The sequence below is a fragment of the Camarhynchus parvulus genome, chromosome 28, assembly GCF_901933205.1.
Source record: "Camarhynchus parvulus chromosome 28, STF_HiC, whole genome shotgun sequence".
NCBI classification, from domain to species: Eukaryota; Metazoa; Chordata; class Aves; order Passeriformes; family Thraupidae; genus Camarhynchus; species Camarhynchus parvulus.
This window is the reverse complement of record NC_044598.1, coordinates 2,361,291-2,388,896: the sequence shown is the minus strand read 5'-3', so window position 1 is coordinate 2,388,896 and position 27,606 is coordinate 2,361,291. Positions and strand designations below refer to the sequence as shown.

At 52.1% G+C, this 27,606-nt stretch overlaps 1 protein-coding gene across 1 annotated transcript in view; it reads left to right on the top strand.

Annotated features, from left to right (window-relative positions):
• Nucleotides 1–2,110: 2,110 nt before the first annotated feature.
• STK11 (serine/threonine kinase 11) overlaps nucleotides 2,111–27,606 on the top strand; it is a 32,476-nt gene continuing 6,980 nt past the window's right edge. The window contains exons 1-7 of the mRNA XM_030966848.1: nucleotides 2,111–3,719; nucleotides 8,728–8,811; nucleotides 11,960–12,049; nucleotides 12,797–12,929; nucleotides 13,402–13,538; nucleotides 13,990–14,117; nucleotides 21,139–21,196. Of these exons, the coding sequence (XP_030822708.1) occupies nucleotides 3,430–3,719; nucleotides 8,728–8,811; nucleotides 11,960–12,049; nucleotides 12,797–12,929; nucleotides 13,402–13,538; nucleotides 13,990–14,117; nucleotides 21,139–21,196 (920 nt within the window). The 5' untranslated portion in view covers nucleotides 2,111–3,429. The remainder of the gene's footprint in view (nucleotides 3,720–8,727; nucleotides 8,812–11,959; nucleotides 12,050–12,796; nucleotides 12,930–13,401; nucleotides 13,539–13,989; nucleotides 14,118–21,138; nucleotides 21,197–27,606) is intronic.

The following is a 27,606-nucleotide window of genomic DNA, read 5'->3' as shown; positions in this document are numbered from 1 at the left end:
ACCATTCTGGGGTGCCAGTGTCCCACAAAACCATCCCATGTCAGAATAAACCCTTCTGCGCCCCCTTGGCCAGGTTGTGGGGCTGCAGAGGGTGAGGGTTCAGCTCCAAGCTTGGCAGGTGTCAGTTGTTTCTCCCAGCTTGTCACCTCCCCACTGGAGGGGACAATGCTGGGGCAAATATTTGGGAAAGCCCAAGAGCCTCTGGCTTTGCTGATGCATCTGCAGCCCCAATGGGGGACAGGGCTGGGGGGTACCTGGGGACACCCTATGTGAGTGCTTGGCTTGCCCCACTCCAGTGGCCAATTCCTGGAGAGTCGAGCAGGATTTTGCCTTTCAGGGGGGATTGTTCTGCCACCCTGGTGGGAGAGGGAGCAGGACAGGCAGTGGGATGGGCAGGGAGCAGAGCGTGAAGTGTCAGGAGCTCCTCCAGCTGATTCTGCCCTCCCACTGCTGGGAAAACCTCGAGAAGGGGATGCACAGCACTTACCAGAATTTTGGGGATGGGTTCCAGCACTTTGGACTCAGTGCCAAGACTGGAATAAATCACCCGGGGTCGGGTGCTGTCGTGACAGAAGCTGTTGAGGGAGGAGGAAAAGGCAGTGCTAGCGGGATTGGAGGGCTCGGCAGAGCAGCCCCCTCCTCTGCACCCCCTCTTTGGAGCACTTGGAACCTCCTCCCAAACCTTCACAGGCTCAAATTCCTTGAGAAAACTGGAGCGTCGCAGTGCTCTGACCCTTTGGGGACCCAGGAGAGCCCTGACCCTGCTCAGGCCCCCCAAAACGGGCTCAGGGCTCTCCCACCTTGTGCTTTGGAATCCATGCAGTGCCAGCAGCTCTCGTGGAAAAGAACTCATGGATTTGTCCTGCCCTGCCTCAAATGAACTGCTCAGCTCTCGGAGCTGCTGCTCCATGCTGCAATCCCAGCTGAGTCTGGCTCCATCCCTTTGGCCAAAGGGTTTGACCCTCAGGCACAGCGGGGCTGGAGGCGGCCGCAGGGTCACCGTGGTTCCCCTGAGCTGACACTGCACAAACCCCATGTACCGGCACCGGTGCCCGGTGTTCCCGGCCGGAGCTGTCATACCGCAGCTCCCCGGGCTGGACAGGGGGCTTCGGTATCCGGTAAAACCGAGCCATTAACGGGGAGAGCAGCGTGTGCAGCCCAACCCTTAGGAGCCACCGAAGGATGCCCGCAGGAGAAGCGGCTGTGCCGTGGCCGGGGCCGTGAGGGGGAGGCGGCGCAGGGAGGAGCCCGTTCCCTCGGGCCGTGCCGGGGTCTGGCCGGGGCGCTGGAGCCGGGTGCCGTTATTTTGGGGATGCCCTCGCAGTTGCTTGGCTGGGCAGAATGGGACGAGGTGCAGCCGGAACCGAGCGGAACCGCGCGGGCTGGGGGAGCGGGTTCACCCCAAACCCGCTGCAGCGCGGGCCAAGCGCGGCGGGCGGACCGTGAGGGCGGCGGGGCAGGGCCGCTCCCCGGCGGGACAGGGCCGGTCTCTGGTGGGGCAGGGCCGCTCCCCGGCAGGGCAGGGCCGCTCCCCGGCGGGGCAGGGCCGCTCTCGGGGGGGGCAGGGCCGGTCTCTGGTGGGGCAGGGCCGGTTCCGTGCCGGTCCCGTCTCCATGACTCCCGCGTGCCCTTTGCCCTCCGCCCTTCACCGCCCGCCGCCCCGCCTCCGAGCGGTGATTGACAGCTCTCACAGCCAATCGTAGTGCGCCGCCGCCGCCAGCCCCGCCCTCAGTCGCGACGGACCTCGCCTATGAACTATCACATCTGAATTGCACCTCAAACCCCGCCCATAGAACTGACGGACAGTTCAGTTAACCTATCATATAGCCCCGCCGCCGGCCGGGGTGGGTGGGAGGGTCGTTCGTAACGAACCAACCGGAACCCGACGTGATGCAGCCGCGACCAATCAGCGTTCGAGCGCTCGGGGACGGGGCCGACGGCGTGGCCAATGGAGGCGCGCGCCGGGGCGGCGCGAGGCGCGGAGCGGGGCGGGGGGGGGGACGGAACGGCGGGGGCGGGCGGGGACAAGATGGCGGCAGCGGCGTCGGCGGCGCGCGCGCGCGGGGCGGGCGGTAACGGGGCGGCGCGACCGGGACGAGGAACGGGACCGGGACCGGGGCCGGGAGAGCGCCAGGGGCCAGCGGCCGAGGGGCGGCCCCTGAACTTGGGGGACGCGGGAGGTGGCGGCTCGGCGGGGCGGAGCGCGGCGCCGGGGCCCGGCCCGGCTCCCCCGCCTGGCGGCGGGGAGGGGGGACTCGCCCGCCCGCCCCCCCCTCCCCCAGTTCACCGTTCGGGCCGGCGGGAGCGGCCGGAGCTGCGTGCGGGGTAGGACCCGGCCCGGGCCGGGAAGGGCCTGGAGGTCACCGAACCCCTCCCGGGAGTGCGTCCCGTCCCGTCCCGGCTCCGGCGCTGATTTTGTCGCACTGAAAGTGTCCTGTCCCCTGTCACCCCTCTCTGCTCTCCCGCCGTGCCCTGCCGCCAGCCCCGGTGACACCTGTGGGAGGTGCGGGAGAGACCGTCCGGGCCAGGTGGGCATCCCTGACCCCCCCACCTCTCTCCGTGAGGAACCGGACAGCGGGCAGGAGATCCCCCGGGTGCAGCCGGGTGTTGGGGCACGGGGCAGAGGGTCTCCCTGACCTCCCCCGGGATCAACGGGGCCGGGGTGGGTTGTGTTGTCCTGCACCGCTGACACCCGGAGCAGAGGTGGTGGTGACACATCATGTGCCGGGCGGAATCCCGGTGGATGAAGGATGCCCCCGGGAGCTCTCGGTAGGCACCGAAGGCCTCAAACTTTTGTAGGCGAAAGCGAAGACGCAAGAATTGTTTCGGAAAACTCCTTCAAGGAAACTTGCTTCCAGCTCCCCAACGGCTGAACCCCCCCCCCCCGTGCGGCCCGTGCTCCGGGGGGAGCACACCTTCCCACCCCGGCTGGGAATCATGAGCTCCTAGGCATGGAAAGTCACGAGAGGGACTGGGAGCTGCTCTGGTTCCACGGGGTGGCCTGACGGGCCCGGAGATGACCTAACTCTTTAGGATCAAACTGGGCCCAGTCAAGGCCAGTTGACTGGGAAGAGCCCCCGGTAGCGGGACCGGGTCGGAAGCAACGTGAGTCCCAAACTGAGTGTGTCCCGTCACAGATTTATGTTCTTTTTCAAAGACATTCTGGAGCCAGGCCGGGATCTTTTTGCATCCAACTGACCTGGAAGCAGCTCTTAGGTTTGATTTTTCTTTTTTTTTTTTCCTTCCTTTTTTTTTTTTGGTTGTTTTTTTTATTATTATTATTATTATTCACATTTGTACAATCTTCTGGATACTTTTTTCCCGAGAAGGAGTAAAAAGGGAGTGTTGGAAACTTAACAAACAGGATTAAAGCCTTGAGCGCTTAAGGAAAAAAAAAAAAAAAAAACAGGTTAAGGAACTTAATCCAGGATGGATCTGCAGGAGCCCCAGCAGCTGGGAATGTTTGCAGAGAGCGAGCTGATGTCGGTGGGGATGGACACCTTCATCCACCGCATCGACTCCACCGAGGTCATTTACCAGCCCCGGCGCAAACGGGCCAAGCTCATCGGCAAGTACCTCATGGGAGACCTGCTGGGAGAGGGCTCCTACGGCAAAGTCAAGGAGATGCTGGACTCAGAGACTCTGTGCAGGAGAGCTGTGAAGATCCTGAAGAAGAAGAAGCTGCGCCGGATCCCCAACGGGGAGGCCAACGTGAAAAAGTGAGTATAAAGAGGTCTGGGAGCTGGGTGGGTGAGCTTGGTTCTTGTTTAGCAGCTGAGCTCCTGTGTTGTTTTAGCTGACAGCATGGCTCTGCTATGGAAGTGCTTCCTAATCCACAGGTATTTAGGAATCTCTGAACAGCAGGCAATGCTCTGGGTGAAGCTGTGCCCAGGTTCCCAAGGGCTGGGACAGTCTGGAATACACCACTTTGGTGTCATTTAATGGATAAAATATTGTTTTTAAAGCAGTTTCTCTGTGTCCTCTCACCTTTCCCAGCCAGCAGCACCTGGGCAAGGTGAGACCTTACAAACACACCTGGTGTCCTCACAGGGTTATTCCTGCATCTGCCCAGGTGTTCCAAAGGTGTCCCCAGGTGTTCCCTGGAGCTCTCTGTGGTGGCAGTTCCTCCTCCCACCCGTGTGGAAGGTGGCTGGAACAGGATCTAATATATGGGGCACCCCATGAACACAGGAAGTTTTGGGTTTTTTCCCTTGGCTTCATTTCTAGGATCCTTGGGAGTTAACTCAAGGCTCTCCCCAGCTGATTTCTGAGGCTGTAAATTGGGGCCAAGGGTTGTCAGCTGTCTGTGCCTCTGCCACACCTGGTTACTCATGGAAGTGAACCCCAGGAGGGGCTGGATCCGTGGGGCTGGTGTGGGACCTTTCCCTTCCCTGGACCTCGCAGCAGCTGCGTCCCAGCCCTGCCAGGAGCTGCTTATCAGCCCTGCAGGAGCCTCTGCAGCCCAAACAACCCATGAGGGTTTATCTAGGCTGGGAGGGAGAGCTCTGAGAGGTCGAGGATACTCTTGTGGTGTTCTGCTCTGGGTGAGCCCTGACCTGCAGAGTCCTGTGTCTGTCCCTCCGTTTGATTTCCCAGTTTAGCTGTGGGATATTTCACATCCTGTCCCAGCACTGCTGTCAGGGAGCTCTCTCACTTTGCCTTCCAACCTTTCTTGACACCCTTGGCTGTGGAACAGTCACATCCCAAGGCTGGGACCTCCCTGTCTCTCTCCCTTCCTGGCTCGGGTTCAGGATCAAGCAAACTTGGTTAATGTGTAATAAAATGTTTCTTGTTTTTCTGGTGGAGGCTGAGTGCCCCGTCCCTGGGTCCCTCCACGGGCACATCCAGAGCTGCCACTGGGGAACCTGGAGATCGTTTCCTCCTTAGGGAAGCTTTCAATGTAAATTAGGTAAAAAGAGCTTGCCCACATCAGAGTTCCCTGCTCTCAGAGCCATGGGAATGCTCCTGTGTCCTGAGGTGAACTCTGTGGAAGTTTTATTTACACCCAGAATGGGGCTGTGAGTATCAGATGGGTCATTAAGGGACTTTCTGTGGACATTTCCTGGCTCAGCCCCACCTGCTCCAAAACACCAAGGCAGATTTTAGGTCTTGCCTTGTACCCAGGGGTTTAACTTTAGTTCAAGTTCCTATTTCTGTTCCCTCATCCTTTCCCCTCTGCCCACCCATCCGTGTGCTTTATCTGCTGCTTCAGTGGGGAATTTTAAGGCAAACTGTTGTATTTTGTGGTTCCCTGGTCCCCTGGCACTCTGAGCTTATCAGAACCCTTCAGCACTGTTGTGAGAGGAGTGAAAGCTGTGTCTGCTCTGAGTGTGAGATATGTGACCAAACCCAGGTGTCTGAGTCCTCAGTGCGGGAGGAACAAAGTGCTGTGGGGTCTCCAGGTAGTGCTGGACAGGACACAGACATGGTATTTTAATGTCAACATGGCCAGATTGCACTGGAATCTCACTTTGAGCAGCTGTGTTGGAGCAGTTTTGGGGAGTTTATGCCCAAAAGCTGCTCCTGTGCACAGGACAGCAGGAAATTAGTTTGTGGGCTGGATCACACTGTTGGGTTCTGCTTTCTCTCTTGGAATCTGATCACTGAAGTGGTTTCCAGTGTTTCCTGCCGCACAGGGAAAAGCTGCACGTGGGGCTTGGGTTGTTGGGCAGAGGTGATTGAGTTACTGTGGTGGGCTCCTGCCTCAGAGCTGTGCTGGTAGCACAGGAATGGAATTGTCATCCAAGGAAATCCCTGGAAAACGGTTCCTAGACAGTGGCCCTTGGGTAATTCCACAAGCAGTAACACACAGGGAGTAATGAGAGTGCAGTAATGAGCTGTGGAGGATCATAGAGGTCTGAGCTGGGCCTTGGGCACCTGGGGATGTTGGGCTGGAAATAAGATGTTAATGCCAACCTTGGGTCACTCCTTGCTGATATCCCAGGCCACAGGCTCATCTCTGCCCCAGCCCTGTCTCCTGGTGTTCTGGAGACCCAGAAATTACAGCTAAAATGTGTTTGGGACTTACATCAAATTATTTTTCTCTACCCCAAAACACTCCACTTCTGCCCCAGGAAAACGAGCCCTGAAGGGCTCTCTGAGTCCTGGAGAGGATGTTGAGAGTTTAAACTTGTAAGACACAGTTTCCTTAAATTTATTGGGAGAATCATTTCTGTTTAGAGCAGGTGGAGGTGGCTCAGTCAGGCAGACACTGCAGAATCTCAGCCCTGCAAAAAAAAGGAGTTTAGTGGGATTGCCAAAAAGAGGCAGGAAAACCTGGCAGCCTGTGGCTGCAGCAGCAGAGGTTTAATAACGCCGTGTGCTAATAGCCTGACACGTTAATTAAATGTTTGGGGCTCTGTGGGATCCCAAGTGCCCTGTGCTGTACTTACCACCTCAGCAATTGCTCTGGTTGGAATTTGTGCTCCTTGGAATTCCTCGGAGGGTTATCCTGGGCTATGGGGCTGTGCTGTGACAGTTCCTGGGGTCTGCAAGTCCCAAGAGCTGGAACCTCCAAACAGGGACAGCTCTGCTGGGGAAGGACTTGCTGGAAGCCCTGGAGGTGTGAGCTCAGGTGGGAATGAGCTGATCCCTCCTCCTCAGAGACGTGTTCCCCTTGGAGCTGTGTGGCTCAAGGACTTCCTCTGCTGAGCTGGATGTTTGCTTGGGTTGAGAGGTGAAATGCTGGGACCTGTACTCCATGGAAGAGCCCAGAATTCTATATTTTGGTGGATATAGAATTTGGAATGCCAGACATCCCCACAGGAGCAGGATGTGGATGGACTCTTTGGACTAGGAAAGAGAAAAAGTGTCACAGAAATCTTCCTGGCACTTCCATCCTTCGGGCTCACACAATCCTGGATCAGGTGCTGCACTTTCTACGCTTTCAGGATGTTGTGGGAAGAACCTTGTGAACCAAAGGAAGGCAATGAATCTTTTGGCTGTGTTTGGCTGTGTTTTGTTAGGCTAGGAACAAGGAAGAACACTGGATCTCACAGTGGAGATGTCCAGGAAGGGGAATCTGCCTTTCCAGGCTGCCTTTGGCATGTTCCAAAATGCTGTGGCACATGGAGCAAGGGGGCAGCTTTGCTATTTACAGTTCTGAGCAGCAACACCCCCTGTTATTTACCAGAGCAGGTACCTTGCAGGGGATAAATCTTAATCCACCAGGATGAGCTTAATGGATCTGACAGAGCTCGAGTTAGGTCTTTTTTCCCCCTTGTCTCCTTACTTGGAAGCAGGCCTTGGCCTCTGGCAGTCTGTCTGCTCACACGCTTGCAGTGGGCTGTGGTGGGGTTTTGTTAATAGTTTTGGAAGGAAAAAAAAATCAAATTTAGGCCTGTTCTGAGGAGGTGAGACCTCTGTTCCCCCACTCGAGGGGTTTGCAAAGTGAGATGGGATCAGAGGTGACTGAGCTGGCTGTCCCTGCTCCTCAGGCATTCCAGAGTGAAAGAGGGGCTAAAAATAGAAGTAATCTTTCCTCTGGGAAAAGGGTGGCTTGGCCTCTGCCCCAGGGGTGGGGGCACTGCCCTGGCATTTTGGATTGGTTCGCAAAGTCCTCCTGGACGGGGGGGGAATCATTACAGAAATATGAGATATTTATTCATCTGTTGAAGGTGGGAGGAATTAGTGTTTGTGCTTCTGAGTTGTATTACAGGGAATGAGCTGTTGGGATCAGGATTTTAAATGTGTTCCCAACATTTGGGCCTTAAAGTTGTGTTTGAGTGTGTTTGCTCCCCTCTGGCAGCCCTGGTTGGAGCCCTCAACCCTCTCCCTTCGTGCTGCAGGATCTCCTCAGCTCCACACTGACACTGGCTGCTGTTCCTTGTGCTAATTTAATCCACTTCAGCCCTTTGGTCATTCCTATAATTAGACTTGTCTGCCATGTCCACACAATACTTGGGAGTTTTGCTGTGGTATCCTGGGTCTCTGCTCAGCTCTTGGTGAGCTCTTCTTCTAAATCCAGAGCTGAGAAAGGAGTTTCTGGCCTTAATTTTGGTAGTGAAATAATTCATACTGCTCAGGCATCCTTAAAAGATCAGTAAGGATTCTCCTTACACTCCTGCATGGGAGAAGTCCTTTCCAAGGAGCAGCTCCTGGTTGTTGCTCAGCCTTTGTGCTGGCCCCAGCTCATTACTGGAGCTGCTAATTGTGCCTGTGAGGGGCTCTGAGCTGGCTTTGGGCAGGGGCTCTCCCTTCCAAAGCTGCGCTCAGAATTCCTTGTAATGCTGCTTCCCAGAGGCTGAGCTGATGAAGTGTGACCACACTGCTTAAAGCACTCACCAGATCATTCAGGGAAGGAGAATTTGGGAGCTCAGCACAGCCCAGGATGGAGCAGCAGCAGAACAAAGTGAAAAGCAGGACGTGCACTGCCAGGCACCAACAGAACCACCCTGACCTGACTGTCCTGCTCTGCCTGTTTCTCCGCAGCTGGCATCCAGTGGGATTTTGCAGGATGAGTTTAATGCAAAAGAGACTAAACTGTGGTTTGGGGCAGGTACAAAATCCCTGGAGCCAAAGATCAGAACAGCTGACAGAAGGTGACATTCAAGGGACTGTTCCCCAAGCCAAGGGAAGGTGGCTCCTGACTGTTTTACCTTATTTCTTTCCCTGATTCACTTCAGGTCTCTCAGCCTTTCAGCCAAGTTAAATTTGGGTGAAATTTTGGAAGAAATGGAGTTGGGAGTTATCTTTTTAAATGTAACTTTTTCCTTGTCTCTTCTGCAGGGAGATCCAGCTCCTGCGGAGATTACGGCACAAAAACGTCATCCAGCTGGTGGATGTGTTGTACAACGAGGAGAAACAGAAAATATATCCTTTTGCACAGGGCTGTTGATCAGGTTTGAGCTGCAACTGTTCTCTGCGGTAGTTCTGCTTTTGGGAAGGCCCTTTTGGATGTTTCTTAAGCTTAAATTTTTGCAGCTAAATTGCTTTCGCTGCTAATAACCATCCTGCCCACCTGGCACACTTTCCACACAAACACAAATTCACACAGACTCTGATCAAGGCAATTTTATCCTCACTTTGCTGGATTTTGTGTGACTCTGTCACACTGAGAGCACTTTGGAACCAGTGTGGAAGTTCCTGGAGCTGATCCTTTGTAGCATATGTTATAAATGGATCTTTTTATTTTTGACAGTGTTTTCTAACTACTGTCTTCTTATTACAGTACTCCAGAAAAGGAGTAATTTAATTGTGTGCATTAATTAGATCAAACACTCTGCCACCAGATCATTAGGATAAAGGAGTGTGACAGCTTCTGCTTGTTCTGTGGCCTCTACAGAGTGAGAGGGACTGCAAGTCAATTATTGATTGAGAGATCCTGGTTAATTAGGTAGAAGGGAGGAGGCAGCAGGGGGAAAAGGAGCCCGAGAGAGACATCGTGTGTTGGTACCAGGTGATGACAACACAAAACCATCACTGGGAAATGGGATCTCTCCAAGGATGCTCCTTGCTGGACTTTGAGCAGTGCTGGTCCAGAGTTGGTTTTCAGTGCCTTTCCCTTGCAAGGACAGGTTGACTTTGTTATTTTCATCTTTATCTGTTTCTACACTCTCACAAAGTTTGTTCCTCCCTGTGCTGATTCTGACAATACCTGGGGGAATTTGTTTTCACTGGAATCAGTGAAATCATCCATGATTTTGTTCAAACCCTTCCCCAGCTCCTGACTGGCACTGCCTGTGCTGCATGTCCTGGGCTGTGATAGAGCAGACCTTGAGCAGCTATATGGGGAACAATTTTGGGAACAGATCCAGCAGAAAAGGGACTGTTTCCCTGAGGCTGCCCTGGGGGCAGGGCCCTGAGTCATGCACAGGGCTCTGTTGGTTCCTGGCAGGAGGCAGAGTTGGGATTTAAGGGGAGATGTCAACTTCCCCTTTGGTGATTAAATAGAAAAATCCTAATTTCCAGAACAAGCACAGTGGAATTGGAAACTGGGGCTGTGGAAGGGAGGATTCTGTTCCCACCTGAATGTTTTGATGCTGGTGGAAGTGCACTGCAGGCTTAGCTTGGGTTAAAAAGGACATTAAAGCTCATCCCATTCCACCACTGCCATGGGCAGAGACACTTTCCACTATCCCAGGTTGCTCCAAACCCCTTCCAGCCTGGCCTTGGACACTTCCAGGGATCCAGGGGCAGCCACAGCTTCTCAGGGGAGCCTATGTCAGGGCCTCACCATCCTCACAGAGAAGATTTTTTCCCTAATCTCCCATCTAACACACCTCTCTGCCAGTGTGAAGCAATTTCCTCATGTCCTGTCACTGTGTCCTCTTCTAAAAAATCCCTCTTCATCTTTCTTGTAGGCTCCCTTCAGGTTAAAACAGCATTTGAGCAACTCATCTAATAAAAACATTGAGTGATTTTCTGTGGGAAAGGGAAAGCTGTGGCAACTGGATTAAAAATATCAATGACTTTTAGTATTTAAGGGCTGTTTGCTGGCCTGCTGTGGCTGGGAGTGCAGAGCTAGTGGTGAATGGAGAGCTCATCCAGGCAGAAAATGAACCCAGTTCCATGAGCAGCATCCCAGGGATCCCATTACCAGTGTGTAGAGCTGAGTGTGGGAGCAGAAGCCCAGGAGGAGGAGAAGTGAGAGCTTGGGGCACCTGTAACAGATCTGCTCCAGCCTGGAAGTCTGTTCTCTAATCTGATTGATCAACCTGAAGTGGATCAGTGACCAGGGAGGGGTGAGGAGCAGCCTGGCTGTTAATGACACCCAGCCAGGGCTGTCCTTGAGCCTCTTTGCTCCCCAGGAGCTGCTCTGGATTATCCACCACCACTGTTATTCTCCTGGCAGTGGGAGAGTTGATGCATTCCAAATCACTCTGATAGGAGTAGTTCACAGATTTCTTCCTGAGTAAGAAAGGGTAGGAATGAATTTTGGGAGCTCTCTCTTCTGTTTTTGCTTTTATTGATTTACTGAGAATCTTCATGCCCATCATAAATTCTGGTTTAGGGTAAATTAAGAGTATTTTAGGGTCTCTCATGGGGAATGGAGCAGGAATTTAATGAGTTTTCAGTGTTTGGAGCTGCTGGATGGAACATGCTGGAAAAGGGCAGCAGAGTCTTCAGCCCAGATCCCACACAGGGCAGGAGTCTCCCTTCTGCCTCTTCTACCTCAGGTGGCTTCTTGGGGCAAAAGTAACTTATTTTGGGTTTAGGTTTGGAGGAATAACACCATGCTCAGGATTGTAGGGGAGCCCTGGCAGCCTCTGCTCTGTCAGGACACTCCCCAGTGTCCCAGGGTCTGTTCTCCCAGGCCCCTCCAAGCCAGACTTTGCCTTCAAAAGCCCAGGGAGAGGAGAAAACAGGCAACTATAACATCAGGCAGTCTGGTTCCCATTTTTTTGGCCCCTACATTAAAGCTTACAGAGATAAAAACTGGAATATGCTGCAAGGGAACAAATGCTGCAAAGTGCCAGCAGCTCTTGGCATTCTGTTGTAACTGTTTTTATCCATGTGGTTTCACAAAGCTTCTCAGCTCTCCAAGGATCCTTTTTCCTGCTACTGGAATACTCCTGTGGAGCTGGGGGTAAGCAGCAGCTGTTTCATAGAGCACACAACTGCGTTGTTTGGGACAGGGAATGAGGAATAACCAGCTTTGGGGAAGATGGTGGGACCCCACTTTGATTTCAGGTGCAGAACACCCAGGGCATTGGGGGAATGGGCTGCAGCTCTTCTGCCAGGGAGTTCCCAACCTTCTGTGCCCACTTCAAGGTATTTCCCTTTTTTCTGTCATGCCTGTGAGATCTCCAGCTTATTTTCTGTGGAGTTCCCATCCTGTTGCAGATCTGGGCACGGAGCTGCAGATGCTCATTTGGCAGAAGGATTTTCCTGTAGGTGCTTCCCTGTCCTGTGGGAGCTGGAGGAACATTCCCTCAGCACTTGGGGAGTGCAGCCATTCCCTCTGAGGAATGTTTAACACTGAGTGTTAACCCTGGAGCTTCCTTAACTCTGCCCTCACGTATATGGTGATGGAGTACTGTGTGTGTGGGATGCAGGAAATGCTGGACAGTGTCCCAGAAAAGAGGTTTCCAGTGTTTCAGGCTCACGGGTAAGTTCTCTTCCTCTCCCTGCTGTGTTCTCTCAAGTTCACTCTGCTCAGATTGTGTTTGAAAGCAAACCTGGCTTTGTGCAGTGATTTCATATTTTACACCCATGCAAAAAAAAAAAGTGAAAAGCTCTTGAAGTGGCCAGCAGGGATTGCCCTTAGATTCTGGGAAGAAAACCATCCTTCTATTGATTTTTTCTGTTATTTTTGTTTTACTTCCTGAGCTGCCCAACAGCCCCCCCTGGTCCCTGTGCTCTTGCCTTGCCAAGGGGTGTGAGGGGGGAATCTCCTGCCTAAATGGAGGTCAAGCCACAGTTCAGCATCAGAAAAGACTTTAAAGACCTTGGGATGGATTAGGGATTGGCAATATCCAGCATGATCTGGTAGCTGGGGTAGTTAGCTGGGTTAAGCTGGAGCCCCTTTTACTCTTCAAGGAAAGAAACATGAGAATTCTGGGAATAGATAACAAAAACATTGTCAGGATCAAATCAGGGCAGAGCACCAAATCTGTGGCAACTACATCATTTTATGGTCATATTGTCATTTTAGTTTAAGAGATCTCTGAGATTACAGACAGCCTAAGTGAAATTCAGGCACATTAATGTTATTTCTGGGTATTATGAGATGAAACACTTGCCTCTAGAACTGCCAGGCTGCGTGTGGGTTACGACAAAGTCTCTGACCACAGCAAAAAGCTCCTTTCTACTGGCTAAAAGTGTTTGATTTTTTTTCCCCCTCTCCTCTCTGCAGGTACTTTTGTCAGCTTATAGATGGCTTAGAATACTTGCACAGCCAAGGGATTGTCCACAAGGATATAAAACCTGGGAACCTCCTGCTAACAACCAATGGGACACTAAAAATATCTGATTTAGGCGTAGCAGAGGTATGTGAGAAGCACAGCAAAGTCAGAATGGGACATTCTAGATTGAGGTCACCTCTGTGGTGTCATTGATTTATTGTGCATTTAGGCTTTTGTTCTGTTGCACTTGCAGAGTGCTCTGAGTGACTCTGAATATTTATTGCAATTGGCAAAGCACTTCTTTTGGTAACAGCATGAAACCTCTGCTCAGGAAACACAGAGAGAAGGAGGATGTCAATCTTGAATGAGCCCAAAAGTGGGGGAAAATGGGGATAAGCTGCATAACCTTATCCTTCTTTTTATATGGAGATTGTCTTAGGTAGGAGAGGTGCAAGACTTGTCACTGTGGCGTGTGGCTGCTGTGGTGGCATGAACTTATCATCTGTAGACGTTGAGTAGAGGAGTTTTCCCCTTTTGTTTCCCAGGTGGAACTTTTCCAAGAGTCACAGTTTGTTTTCCTTGGAAGCCTGACACTGTTTGGTCTCTCCTGCCTCAGGCATTGCATCCGTTTGCGGAGGACGACACGTGCAGGACAAGCCAAGGGTCGCCAGCATTCCAGCCCCCAGAAATTGCCAATGGCCTTGACACCTTTTCAGGCTTTAAAGTCGACATCTGGTCTGCAGGGGTGACACTGTGAGTGCCCAGGAGCCCCTAGGAACTTCACAATTAATGACACCCTCAGATAGCTCAGTCCTGGCCCAGCTCTGTCATCACTGCTCTTGTGTGGTGGGGGGAGCTGAGAGGGGGTGCTGCTCACTCCTCTGGGTGGGTTTATGCTCCCCAAGGTATCTGTAATTCTGCACAAGGGGATCTTTGCTCTCCATAAGTGACTCTGCAGCTGTTGCTCAGCTCCCAGAGGCACAGCCAGGGCAGTAACAGAAACCACAAGTATCTCCAGTATTTATTTTTAAGTTTTTGTTGTCCTGGACTGTGATGAAGGCAGGCTAAACTTAAAGAGGTTTTGCACATACTGCCAAATATTCCACTTTTGGTTTCCCCTTGGCTGCTTTTGGCTTATGTAGTCAGGTAAGAACTGAGTACCTGTGGGCTGCTTCTCATCCTGCTTCTCCTTCTGCCTTCACAGATACAACATCACAACGGGTCTGTACCCTTTTGAAGGGGATAATATCTATAAATTATTTGAAAACATTGGGAAAGGCGACTACACAATTCCAGAGGATTGTGGTCCTCCACTCTCAGACTTATTGAGAGGTGAGTCTTCCCAGCTGGTTCCAAAAGGGGTAACATTTATAGATGCAACAGCTCCCCAGCTTGCACAGTGCCAGAGCTTCCTTCCAAGTGTCTTGTGGGGATATGGGATCCTTTTAGTCATGGAGGTTATACTTATAGCCTTACAAGACTCTGGCAGATCTCCAGCACTGGTGTTTTCCTGAGATCCACCAATGCCCTGCACAGCTCGCAGCCACTGCTGTATAGAGTTGGTTCTTGCATTGCTTCCTGTGCTCTGAGAAGCTTTTACATCTAAAGAGAAAACCCAAAAGAGGTTAAAATTAAAGTGGCATAATGGCATTGATGCAGGTTTGGACAGTGAGAGCACTCTGATGCTGTGTCCAGGCTTTCCCTAATGTCACACACTGAGTACTCGGGTCTGCTGTCCCTCCTCATCAGCCTGACCTCTGCACTTGTCTCAAGTCCCATTTATTTCCTTCCCCAGCAAATTCAGAGCTGCAGGATATTGGAGCAGTGACAGGTGCCCAGTTTCACAGCAGGGCTGGGATAGGACCACGAGGACCAGGAGAGCGGCACTTTCTGGGGAGAAAGTTGTGGGTTTTTTGGTTTTTTTTATTCCCATCACTTATTGCAGCACCTTGATGTTTAATGTTGAGGAGTCTCTACCTGTGGAAGCTGAGTGGTCAGGCAGGGCAGCAGTTGTGCTGTGCACAGCAGGCAGCCTGGTGAACCTCTTTGGCAGGAGCTGGGATGTTATTCCAGCCTGTGGGAGAGCCTGACCAGCATTCCCAGTGCCTCCTCTCCAACAGAACAGCCAGGTGCAGCTGTGCTCCCCAGCCCTCAGCACAGGCTCATCCTCTCCTTTCTCTTCAGCTCTTTGTGAGCAATCAGCCCTTAGATGCAGGATATTTGTCTTGTTTCACATTGCTTTTCCTGCTCCTTGTGCACAGTGGGGTTGCTGAGGGGCTGGGGGGCACTGAGTGTGTCTCTGCTGGCAGCAAGTCAGCTCTGCAGGTCCCCGGGGCTGGGTGCAGGGCCCCGGGCTCAGTGCTGGTTCCCTGGCTTGGTGCAGGTCCCCAGCTCCTGGTGCAGGGCCCAAGGCTCGGTTCAGGGCCCCTGGTTCAGTGCAGGTCCCCAGGCTCGGTGCAAGTCCCTGGGCCTGGTGCAGGTCCCCAGGGCTCGGTGCAGGACCCCAGGGCTCGGTGCAGGACCCCGGGCCTGGTGCAGGTCCCTGGGGCTCAGTGCAGGTCCCTGGGGCTCAGTGCAGGTCCCTGGGGCTCAGTGCAGGTCCCTGGGGCTCAGTGCAGGTCCCCTGGCTCAGTTCAGGGCCCCGGGGCTCGGTGCAGGGTCCCAGGCTTGGTTCAAGCCCCAGCTCCTGGCTCGGTGCAGGTCCCCAGGGCTCGTTGCAGGACCCCTGGCTCAGTGCAGGGCCCCAGGCTCGGTTCAAGCCCCAGCTCCTGGCTCAGTCCAGGACCCTGGGCTCGGTGCAGGACCCCTGGCTCAGTTCAGGGCCCCAGGCTCGGTGCAGGTCCCCAGCTCCTGGCTCGGTGCAGGTCCCCAGCTCCTGGCTCAGTTCAAGCCCCAGCTCCCGGCTCGGTGCAGGGCCCCGGGCTCGGTTCAAACCCCAGCTCCTGGCTCAGTTCAGGGCCCCAGGCTCGGTGCAGGTCCCCAGGGCTCGGTGCAGGGCCCCGGGCTCGGTTCAAGCCCCAGCTCCTGGCTCGGTGCCGGCCGTGCTGGCGGCAGGTGGTGCTGTCAGTCCGAGCTCTTCCGCTGCCGCCACCGGGGCTCCCCCGGCCCCTCTGCACCGAGGAGCTGCCAGACCCCCGCAGCCCCCCTCGGAGGTTATTTTAGCTTCCCTGTCTCCCTGCCAATGATGAAATCAGTTATTTCCATGTGTTTCCAAAAGCATTAGCCAGCTTTAGCAGCTCTCCGAAGGCGTTACATAAGGCAGCGCTTCCAATGGCGCTCGGCACAGCCGGGATCCGCCTGAGCCCGACACAGAGGCTGCTCACGGCCTGATGTGCCTCACATTATACCTGCCAGCCCCAGGGAACAGTGGCCTGAGCTCCGTGTGGCATTTGGCTTGTGGCTGCTGACTCCAAACGTGGCCTTTTAATGAGCTGGGAATTGCCCAAATGGAGCAAATGCTGCAGTCCTGTTGGTCCAGCAGCAGCTCTCCTAAAGCATCCAGCAGAACTCCTTGGAGGTTTGTGATCAGCCTCTCAGCTGCACTTAGTGCTTCCCCCAGGGAAAAGGAGTGTGGCAGTTTTCTCTTTTCCTGTGCTGAGGATATTGACAGCTTAAAATCTTGTGCTTCATTAGCACAATAACTCCCCTCCTAGTTCTCTTCCCACCCCTGCGTGAGAGCTGGAGCCAGAATTACCTACTCTTCCCTCTGCCTGATTTTACATGGCAGAGCCTTGAATCTGGTGCCCTTTGTCCATCTCTTACAGCCTGAGTCTCTTCCTGCATCCTCACCGCTCTCAGTTTGTTTGTCTGCATCCCTTCTGTGCTTGTGCACCACAGAGGTGGGAGTTGAGTGGGTTTGGCAAGGAGAGGAGCTTGCCTGGGAGGAGGTGACCAGACCCCTTCCTTTCAGGGCACTGGGAAGCCCTAAGGATCCCTTTTTCTGTCCTCTCTCCCACCTGAGAACAATCTTCCACCCCTCATCTTGCTGTGAACAAGCTGCTTCGTTGCAAAAGCTGGCATAACCTTCTGATATTCCCCTTTCTTGGTGTTAGACACATTTTCCAGTGGTCAGCATGCCAAGTGGCCTTGAGAGGGATGAATTTTGGGGTGGAATTGCCCCAGCTCTGCCTGCTCTGGAGGCCTGAGCAGCTCCCCAGCATCTGCTGAAGCCCAGGGTTGAGCTGTGCAGCCGTGGCACCCTGTAGCTATGGTGACAAACCTGGATGCTTTATTTAGTTCCTGCTTTTCCTCCAGAACATCTGCATTTCCTGGTGGGTGCCTGCTCCTCCTGCAGCAGGCTGGAGCTGAATCCATTGCCTGTGGATCAGATACTGTAGGTGGCTGTGTTTGTGTGAACAGCACAGACAACCCCAGCTCAGCTCTGTCGCTGTGGTGCTTTTGTCTCATCTTTGTGTTGATTTGAAAGGCTCTAAAAGCCCTCACAGGGCTGCAAGTGCCTGGTCTGGGTTTGAGTGAGGCAGAATTCAGTGCAGCAAAGTGCTCATTTCCTCTGTCTGCCAGGGCTGTGCTGACCACAGGCACCACAGCCAGGCTATGAAGCAAACACAAACACACTTTGTAAGGGTTTTTTGTTCTTCTGTTGACTACTTTTGTAGTGTGTCTTTACTTTTTCTTCCCCTTGAGCTCGTTCTTATCTTTGTTCCCTTTTTCCAGAACAGCAGAGTTTAGAGGACTTAAAGCTTCAGTGGTATTTAGCTTGTAAAGAGACTCTCATGACAGTATATCCTCCAGATTAGTTGGGATGCTGCTCCTCATTTTGTCTCCCTAATCAGGGATGAAGCTTTATTTGTACTCTTCAGGGATGGAAAGAAGGGCTGGTGCTGTTCTGTGTGTGCAGTCAGGAGAGATGTGTCAGGGTGGAAGGGTTTATAAATAGTCTTAAGGTTCTTCTGGCAGCATCTGCCCATGGCTTATCAACTCCTGTGCACTTTGCTTCTGGACCAGAAAAATGCACAAGGTCAGCTTTCCTCCTCCTGGGCTAATAGGCTTTTACTGGAAGAGGAAGCTCTGAGGCTGCAGCTCCGCATTAATCAGCATCTGGATTGATTTCCAGGCCCTGAGACCTGGCACATGGTGGTTGGATCCTCAGCAGTTTGTTTTGTCACTTCCATGACCTTCCCTTGCTGGGACAGTGAGAGGATGCATCCTGGTGGCAGTGGGATGTTTTAGTTCTGCTGTGACAGGGGTCCCCAGGGCTGTGTGTGCCCTTCCAGAGGCCTGGCCTAGATCACAGGCTCAAGATTTGCCTGCAGAGGGAGTTTGTGACCAGAGCAGCCAGCTGAGTGCAGGGAGAGGGAGAAGGTCCTGCCTCATTTACAGATTGGCCTCACACTGCTTTTACAGTGGTTGTTAAATATTGATCCAAGTTGGAGACTGAAATGGAATCCAGGTTGAGTCTGTTAATTTTGCTGTTGGATTTCTTCCTGCTTCTCCAGTCCCACACCTGAGACTGTCCTGTGTTCTGATCTCCAGGAATTCTGCCCTGGAGCTGTGCCTGTGCAGGATCACTGAGTGTGATGAGGGGCTGGGTGGTGTGAGGAGCTCAGGGCAGATCCATGATCTCCAGTTTCTGGGTTGTCACTTGATGTGATTTGCAAGGGTTTTGAAACTGTTGATGTGCTGCAGAGCACACGATAGCCCTGTCTGGGCACAGCTGTGTGCTGTCTGTTCTTACCAGTTTAATACCTGATAATTCTCAATGAGGGGACTTCTTATTTTAGGAATAATTTCCTCATGGAAAGGGTTGTCAGGCACCCAGTGAGGTTTGGAGCTCCCATCTCTGGAGCTCTCCAAAGAACACCTGGACATGACCCTGAGGGTGACAAATTGAGGATCAGCCCCAGGTTGAACTCAGTGATTCTGTGCCACCCCTGTATGCACACAGCAAATCCTCTGGGAATTCTGGGGAGCAGAGCTTAGAGTTGGGCCTCCTGAAGCATTCCCTGGCACAGCCTGTCCCATCCCTGCTCGCAGATAAACTCCAGGGAAGTCTTTACCCTAAATGGCCGCAAGCGGCGGCTGCTGCGGGCAGGCGCTCCAGGATGATTTGCCTGGTGAATAGAACATGATGTTTTGTCTTGCTGAAGCCTCTCTTCAGTGCAGGACTTGAGCCACGGAGCTGCCACGAGTGACTCAGAGCTGAATGTATGAATGTACATTTTCAGTGAGGACACTTTCAGATGTTGCCCCAAATGTGGTCATTTTTTCATTGAAGTAAAAATTCCTTTTGCTCGATTATTTTCCTTCTGCCTTTTTAATGGCTTCAGAGCAACAGCTCCCTGTGTCATGGTTGTTTGTGACTACTGCTCTTTTAATCATTTACCTTCAACTTCTCCTCCTGCTTGTACCAGTTTCATCTGGTAAATGCCTTAAATTTCAAAAACACCTTGAAGTGTGGTTTTTAAATAAATCAGTGGGGGGAGTGGGTGGTGTCCTGACTTCCTGTTTCTTAAGACATGAATAAGAGAACCCAACCAGTACTTGTCCCCTAATCTTCATGTGAGAGCTCTTTGCAGCCCTATTTCTTAAAAAGAAAAAAAAAAGCCAACTCATTTGGGAAGCTCAGCTGTGAAACTGTCTGATCATCTTATTAATAGGTTCTTTAATTAGGTGTGGGGTGGCTTTTTTTTTCCTCTGAACTTCTTTCTTTTTCTGTAACGTGAGGAGAAATTCTATCTGAACGTGAGAAAACTCCTTTGCTGCCAGGGTTGAGCTCTGGAACAGGTTGCACTTGTGGGGAGGATGAGGATGGGTGTTGTAGAGTTTCCATCCTCAAAGACCCTCAAAACCCAGTCCAAACAATCCAAAACTCTGAGGAACTGGGCTCTGAGGACTCCAGTGCCTTGAGCCAGGAACCTGCCCTGTGACCTGGAGGGCTCTTCCTGGATTGCTTTAACTTCCTTCATGTGATGTCATGTGGATCAGCAGTGATCCCATCTGCCTTAAAGCTCTTAATGCTGTCACTAGCATGGCTAAACCTTCCCAAATTGCCAGGGCAAAGTGTATTTTGGGTTCTGGGGGTGAAATAACCTCAATCTTTCCCCACTGTACTGTGCTATCCACCCTCTTTGCCCAAGTTCTGATCTGATGTGATATGAACAGAGTGATAGGGAAGGTGTTCTGGAGCAGTTTTTGGTACCACGTGTGCTGTGGTGATTTATCTCTTCTATGACCTCTGAATTGTAGGTTCTCACCTCCAGGGCCCTTGCAGCTTCCTGCTTGTACTAGGATGTGTCTTTCCAGCCCTCACTGCCCAAGTGTCCCCCCAGCTGTACCCCCCACCTTTGTGTTCTCAGTGTGTCCTTGTCCTGGCTCTCCCCAGCACTCTGCACTCTTTGCTCCTGTCCTGACTTTCGGAATTCCTGTTTGACAGTGAGTGCTACTTCCCAGACTTTTCCTGTTCCTCCTGTTCCAACCCATCTCCAAACCCTCATTCTTCATGCAACCTGTTCAAGACTTCACAGTGCAGGTGCTTGAGGAGCAACAGGAGATCATCCAGTAAAAGCAAAACTCCTTGTAGTGTTCAGCCATGAGGCTTTGTTAATGTTCAGGTGGTGAATATATTCCTGGAACCTTCACTGGAGAATATCTTGGATGCTGCTGGATGAAACTCTCAGGGTTCCATTGGCTCATTTCTGAAGAATATGGCAAAATTTTCTCCTTCCCTTCTGTTGAGTTGTGAATCTTCTGAAAGGCAGTGGAGCAGAGTGGGCATCCCAGGAGGCTGTTTAAGGAATCCACCTCCCTTTCTCCCAGAGAGAATAGGCATGAGCTGCTTTTCCTGTCCCTGCTCTGCTCACCACCCACCCCAGCTACCTCAGCAGATGATCCCAGAAATCCAAGTCCTGGCCAGGGCACAGGGATGGGCAGCAGGATGATTTTTTTTTGTGATTTGTTTTCTCCCCTGCTGCACCTCAGAATAGAATTCCACTAGACCAGAGGATCTGGGACACTGTGGACATATGCTGTGCCTGAGGCTTTGGCTTTTCCATGGAGGAGGTTCAATGGAATTATCTCTGAAATGCAAAATCTTGACTGGAGAGTTTCTTGGAGCTGTGATTGAGGGCTGGACAAGCCTCAGTCCCTGCACTGGGAGGGAGGGATGGGCTGTACCTGCGGGTGGGAAGGTGAGGGACAGACTGGAACAGGTCAGCAATGGGATTGGGATTTTTATGCTGAATTTCCTGTGGCTGGTGGAGCAAATCCTGCCTGGAGCTGCCAGGACTGGCCACAGCATGGCTGTCGGGGAGGGCAGAGCAGAGCTTTGTGCTTCCTGGCTTTGATTCAGCTGAGAGTGTCTGTGATCACACCTGGACTTTTTTCTTCTTTTCAGGGATGCTTGAATACGACCCAGCCAAGAGGTTCTCAATACAGCAGATAAGGCAGCACAAGTGAGTGTTCTCTTTCTGCTCCTCCTGTACCTGTGCTCCTGCTCTCACTTTGTTTCCTTTTGACAGCAGACACATGCAAGTCACTAGATCTCCTTCCTCCAGCTCTGCTGGGGCTCTGGCAACCTCCACTTGGCTTTTTTCCTCCTATTAGAGCATCCGGTGGAGCACTGGAATTGCTAACCAGTAAATAAGGAATATGTTGGAAGTCTGTTTGTGGCATGCCTGCTTCTGGATAATTAAGGGTTCTGGATAATTTTTTCCAGAGGCCAGCAAGTACTAATGGAGCAGAACAGGAGGTCCTGAAGGCTGTGTTATTATAGTAGGACTGTTCAGTGATGTGTGTTAGTTCTGGCCAGTCTGGGGACAGAAATATCCCCTGGTATTTGCTCCATATGGAGTCAGCATGTGGAAAAGCGTTCCAGGACAATAGGAAATATTTTTTTTTTCTTTCTCTTTAATATCACAGTCCTCCCTCCCCCATATCCTCCCCCATTTTCCGTGCCATAGTCAGGGGGGCAAATGCCCCGTTATCACTGAGGGATTTTTTTTTAAAGGATCTGTTTGAACATGCAGGCTCTGAGCAGAGATTTCCTGGGTGGATAAAAGTACAAGAACAAAAAGCATCATGAGGCTGCTTCACTGCGGAGGCTGCATTAGCTTATCTCCTCTTGGAATGGGAAGTGCTTCTGAGGACAGGCAGAGCTGCCTCTGGACTGCAGCTGCTTGGCCTGTGAGCTTTCCCTGATCCTTTTGGGAGCTGTAAAAGCAAGGATGTGATCCAGGGTGGTGCTGAACCCACTCCATGCTGCAGGAACAGCACTGCTTTCCTCTTGTGTTTTTGGAAAAGCCATGTGCTGTCAGGTGATGGTGCCTGGGAGGTGCCCAAGGAGCCACAGCCGGGCCTGAAGTGCACTGGGGCTCCACAGGGAGCGAATGGAACCAGCTCCAACAGGGATTGGAGGGACCAGGGTGCAAGCAGAGCTGGGGGGGCATGGTTTATGGAGCTTCCCAGGTGATTAATTAATTGTAAGGACTCTTTTGTAGTAGCCAAGCCCCATGCCTGGGTTGTTTCAGGGGCTCTGGGCATCTTCCATTCAAGGCTGCCTTTCCCTCCCAGTACCAGTGGCCATGACCAGAGGGCATCAGCTTGCCATGCTTTGTCAGGAAGCACTGCAAAGAAGCAGGAATTAAGTCTGTGGAGTCATCAGTAGCTGTTGAGAAAAGCACTAAAAGCACTTCCCTTCCTGTGGCTGCAGTGGCCACCCCCGAGCTCAGGAGCTGCCCTGAGCCTTCATGGGTCACTGCCAGGTGATTGAGCTGCTTCCCCAATTCCAGATACTCCATTTTGCCCTCCTCCCACGTGGCAGTGATTTTTTGTGTCAGTGTTGCCCAGCTGGAAGCACAGAGGTGTCTCCAGAGATGCTGCCTGTAGTTAGAAAGCTGAAGAAACTGGAGCACGCCTCTGGCACGGGGCAGCCACCGAGCTCCTCAGCTGCTCTGCTGAGGCTTTTCATCCCACAGCACCAAGAGGGGCTGAGGAAAGGCTCTACCTGCAAACCCAGGAGCATTTCTAAGGCTTAGGCTCTTAGTAGTTTTGTGTGAGCTTAGCCAGTGCTTCTTAACAGGCTTTTCTCCCCTATTGGTAATTGCCTCCTTCCTCCTGCTGTGGCATCTAGTAATTACATCAAGCACAGCAGAGCTTGTGGCCCGGGCCCTGGATGTGTCTGTCTAGCTTCTTTATGTGCTAAAGAATCCAGAGCTTGGTTCTCCTGCCTTTTCTTTAAATAGAAGCTTAGCCCTGATGCTTAACCTGACCCTGTTTTTTTTTTTTTGTAAATGGAACACAGCAGTCAGGACAGCAGGCAGCCATTCAGGGATTGGGAAAGCACTTTAGTAAGAAGACATTTGATTTCTAGAACCCTTAGATTTCATATATTGGGGGTGAGTAAATCATTCATGATTGTGGGTTTCTCTGCACTCCTCCCTGCAAAAACATGTGCTAAGGACAGGAACTAAACCAGAAAAACATCAAGCAACTTCCCCAGGCTGCCCTGCTGGGATGGATCCCATCTCAAACCAGAATCACCCCGTGCCTTTCTATGCTGCTGGAAGTCTCCTTTTATGTCTTTGAGCTGCTGTTCCTGGGGACTCACTCATATGGACAGTCAGGATCATCAAAGTGCTCTGAAACCAGCAGGGGCAGCCCCTGGGCCCCAGGCAGGGGTTTTGCACTCCGGCTGCTGGACCAGGCTCGTGTTCCCCTGCCCTGTGGGAAGGGTGATCCCAAGGGAAGCATCACAGAGCTTCTGTGAGTGTCCTGCAGCCACAGAGGCTGAGGATCCATCCTTCCCCACTTCCATAAAGTGTGGAGGCCCTTGCAGTGGGATCAGGGATAAAATCAGTGGCTCAGAGGCACTGAGAAAGCACCAAGGGAGCACAGAGTGCTGTTCCATAGGGGGCAGAGCTGCAGGAGGCAGGGAAGGCATCCAGGCAGCCCAGCAATGGTAATCCAGCCATTCCTCCCATCATTCCTGTCAGCTATTCCAAATGCTTTTGCCCCTGCAGCAGCAGAGGAATGCTGGAGGAAGAGTCTGCTGAGTTTCATCCCTGCCAGCTGCTTTCCTCCCTCCTCACTCCTGCAGCTGAACTGCATCAAACTCTTGTCTCTGCACTTTTAGTGGAGTGGGACAAAGCAAAATGCTGCTCTGTTCAACCCAGTCCACGCAGAGCAGACCTGGAGCTGGAAATGGAAATGAGTTCAACTTCTCCCAGCCTGTCATCTCAGAGTTTAGGAACTGCCAGAAACCAACCCCTGAAGTAGCAGTGGAAGAGCCTGAAAACCTGCTTTCCCTGGAAGGATCTGAGTGGAATGATGTTCAGTGGAAAACCAGTGCTCATAGCTCAGCTCTATGAATATTTGGTGCTCCTGGGATGGGGATTGTAGGGCAGGGAGGAAAAGCTGCCAAGAGCCCAGGAGTTCCAACCTCCTCCCTGTGGATTATCCACCACCTCCCCTCTGCCCTGTGCTTTTGCTGAAGGACTTCCTGCTCACACACTGCATTTTGTTACTAATTCACTGACCTGCTGCAGCACTTAAAGTGATGAAGTGGATGCAGAATTCTACCTCTGTCCCTCGTTTCCAAGGCAACCATCTTCCCTTCCCTCTCTACGAGTGTCACACTTAATTTGTTCAGGCGCAGATCCGATTGCAGGAGTTCGTAGCACGAGAGGGGAGGCACTTCCACTTTTTCTTAGTGGAGGTGCAAATTAACCTGCAGGCTTGGGTCTCCTCCTGCAGCTGCTGTGCTGCCTTCCCCAGCTCCTGTGGGCTCTGGGATGCTGTGCTGTTTAAACCTGGGTACCAAACCCCTTGGAAATCCCCGTGGTGCTGCTGAGAGCTCCTTTGTAGGGACTGGCTGTGCTCCTGGGCTGTGTTGGAGGGAGGGAGAAAGGCTTCTCTGAGCCTCTGCTGCTGCCTGTGCACTTGTGGGCTTTCCCCATCCCTTCTCTGTGGTGCCAGGCAGTGATCTCCCCTCAGCAGGACACAAAGAAGAATTCCTCTTCCTTCCTGAGGCACCTGGCTCAATTTTCCTGCCCTTTGGCAGGACATGGAAGGGATGTTTCCTTCTTTTACCCACCTTCTGCAAATCAGTTTTGTAACGTGGTGTGTTAAAGGACTGAATCTCCAGAACTTCTTGCAGGACTCTGAGCCATCTCTGCTACCTTTGGTCCTGCCCCCAGCTGCTGTTTTCATACTTTTGTTTGTTCTGAACCTGATTGAAGAGCTTGGACATCTCTTGATCCAGCAAGAGCTGGAGCAGTGATTGCAGGAACGCTGCTCTGTGTGTGTGTTGCCTTTCCCTGGGACACTGTGTGCCTTCCACAATTGCCTGTGAGTGAGCTGAGCTAAACTGGAGCCCTGTTCATTGCTGCTTGTGGTGACAGTGACCTTCCAGGGAGCTCGAGGCCCTTACATGGCATCACAGGAGGTGGAGAATTGCTCATCCTGACCCTGGCTGGCAGGGCAGGGATCTGCAGCTTGGCATCTGCTCTCAGAGAAAGCCATCCCTGTGCAAACCAAGCCAACTGCAATGTTTGTGACCCAAATGGGAAGTGAATAGCTGGGAGTGTTGGAAAGCTGCAGCTGTGCTTACAAGATTCTTATTTTAACCTTGCTTATACCAGGACTTGAAAAGAGCAGAGGGAGGACTTGTGATGGGAGATCTGAGCTTGGGAGCTGCAAAGCAAACAGGCTCATTAAGCACTGGGCAACCCAGATTCCTCTTTTCCTTCAGTCCTTGACCCCTTGGTGTCTTATCTCCCTGTGGCTGACAGCAGCTGTCTGGCCACTTCTGCCTAGCAGGATCACAATTAACACTTGTGCTGCTGCTGGCTGGGGGTTCTGAGCTTTGCAGGCTCCTCAATGAGCTGGTGGAATAGGAAGAAATAATCCCTTACTACTGCTGCCTTCACTCTGAAGCATTTCTAAGCCACTCACAGCCCTTTGAAACAGAGCAGAGAGGAATCTGCCTCTTGCAGAGGGATGTTCTGCACAAGGGGCAATTCTGAGATCCAAAAGCTTTTCTTTGCCCTCAAGGGTAAAGCAGCTGCCACAAGCACCAGGTAACTGTGTGTGTGCCAGTGCAGTTGGCTCAGAAAACATCCCTGAAACTGGCAATAACTGTTGGAGCACTCATCAGCAGGGCTCTGACCCAGCCCATGTTGGGGTTGTGGTGAGGGCAGGGTTGAGGAGAGGCTTTATCTCATGGCCATCACTGACCAGGAGGTGCTTTCTGCTCAGGCAGTGGCTTCCTGAGGCAGATGAGGCTGTTCCAAAAGCCAGTGGTTCTCAGCTGAAGAGCAAATCTTCAGTGACAACCTCCAGCACCAGCACAGAAAGCAAAATGTCTGTCCCTGCTGGAAAATCCTTGCCAGGAAATACTCCACTACTCCATACAGAATTGCTCAAGGCTCCTTCCAAGAGGTCTTTGATTTTTCTTAGAACTTCAATGGATTTTCTCTTTTCACTCTCTGTCTTCATTACCATATATGCATATGCAAGTGTTTGAAATCACCTCCCAGAGGATGGAAGCATAATGACTGGAGTACAGTGATTCAGGTTTCTGCTGCTAATAAAAACCTATTTTTACTCTCCTGGTAAGTAGGACAGGAGGGAAGAGTGAGGCAGAGCTGAAATACAGCAAAATAAAAACACCAGTTGCCATAGACTTCCAGGCTTTTTTTCCCTTTTAAATTCTCCTTTCAACAGCCATCACTCTGATCTCATTTGTCCTGGATATTCCCTTCTCCCGAGGTCTCTGGTGTGGAGTTTGGATCCCTCAAGCCCCAGTGCCTCTGGCAAAATCAGCTGGTTGCTGGTGGTTCCTCTGGCTCTGTGCTGCTGATCCTGCCAGGCTGGAGCAGCCCAGGCTGGATTTGCTGTCTTGGCAGTCTCTTTCTCAATGAGCACAGCCTCCAAGGAGGAGAAATGGATTGATCCCATTAGGGGAGCAGTGTGCCATGCATGTCACCAAGGAAGCCATGCATGGGATCTGGGAAGGGCCCTGGGCCAGCAGCTGGGATGGGCTTTGCTTAACTCCTGTAGTGCCCCTTCAGGGACTAGAGGTGACAATTGCCAGACGAAATCTGAAGCAATTCCTATCCCTTTTCCCAAACAACACCTTCCTCCCTGCAGACAAGGGGCTGCAAAACTCCATTGCTGCAGAGAAAACAGTTGAAAGATGCTAATGGTGAAGCAGTTTCTGGATGAGAATTCACCCCTCCCTTGAATCCTGCCTGATTCGTCCCAGTAGCTGCATTTCCATTTGTTTATCTCCTCGCTCCTCTCTTTTCCTGATAGTTTTGTTAGAATCCCACTTTTTTTTTAGGCCGACTGTCAAAGCAGTGTAAGACTAGAACAAAATGATAATTACAGCTCTGCGCAGGAGGTGCCTTCAGCCTTCCTTCCTGAAAGGAATTTGGAACTGGGGTGATAAAAACCAGATGGCTCAGGTTGGTGAGAGTTCTTGGGCTGGCTCAGGCCCTCCTCCGTGGTTGGAGGCCAGGAGTTTACAGGATGCCAACTGCAGGGTGGGAAGCATTTATGTCCCATCAGGCTCATGTGGGCTGCAAAATTGTGTTAGAGGTACCTGAGTCTGGAGGAACTTCTGCTCCCACCCACATTTAGGGGGTCATTGGGAGTGTGGAGGCTCCAACAGCCTTCCAGGAAACTTTGGGTGCCCACATGCAGCACTGGGAGATGTCCCAGACAGTCTGGAGTCAGAGCTCTGCTATGGGAGCACGATGAAAACCTAAGAGGTTTATCCCATCTGGCTCTGGGATGCTGCTGGAAGCAGCCTGCTGGATTCCTGATCTGATTAAGAACAGCTTTCAGATATCCTTTCCTGGCC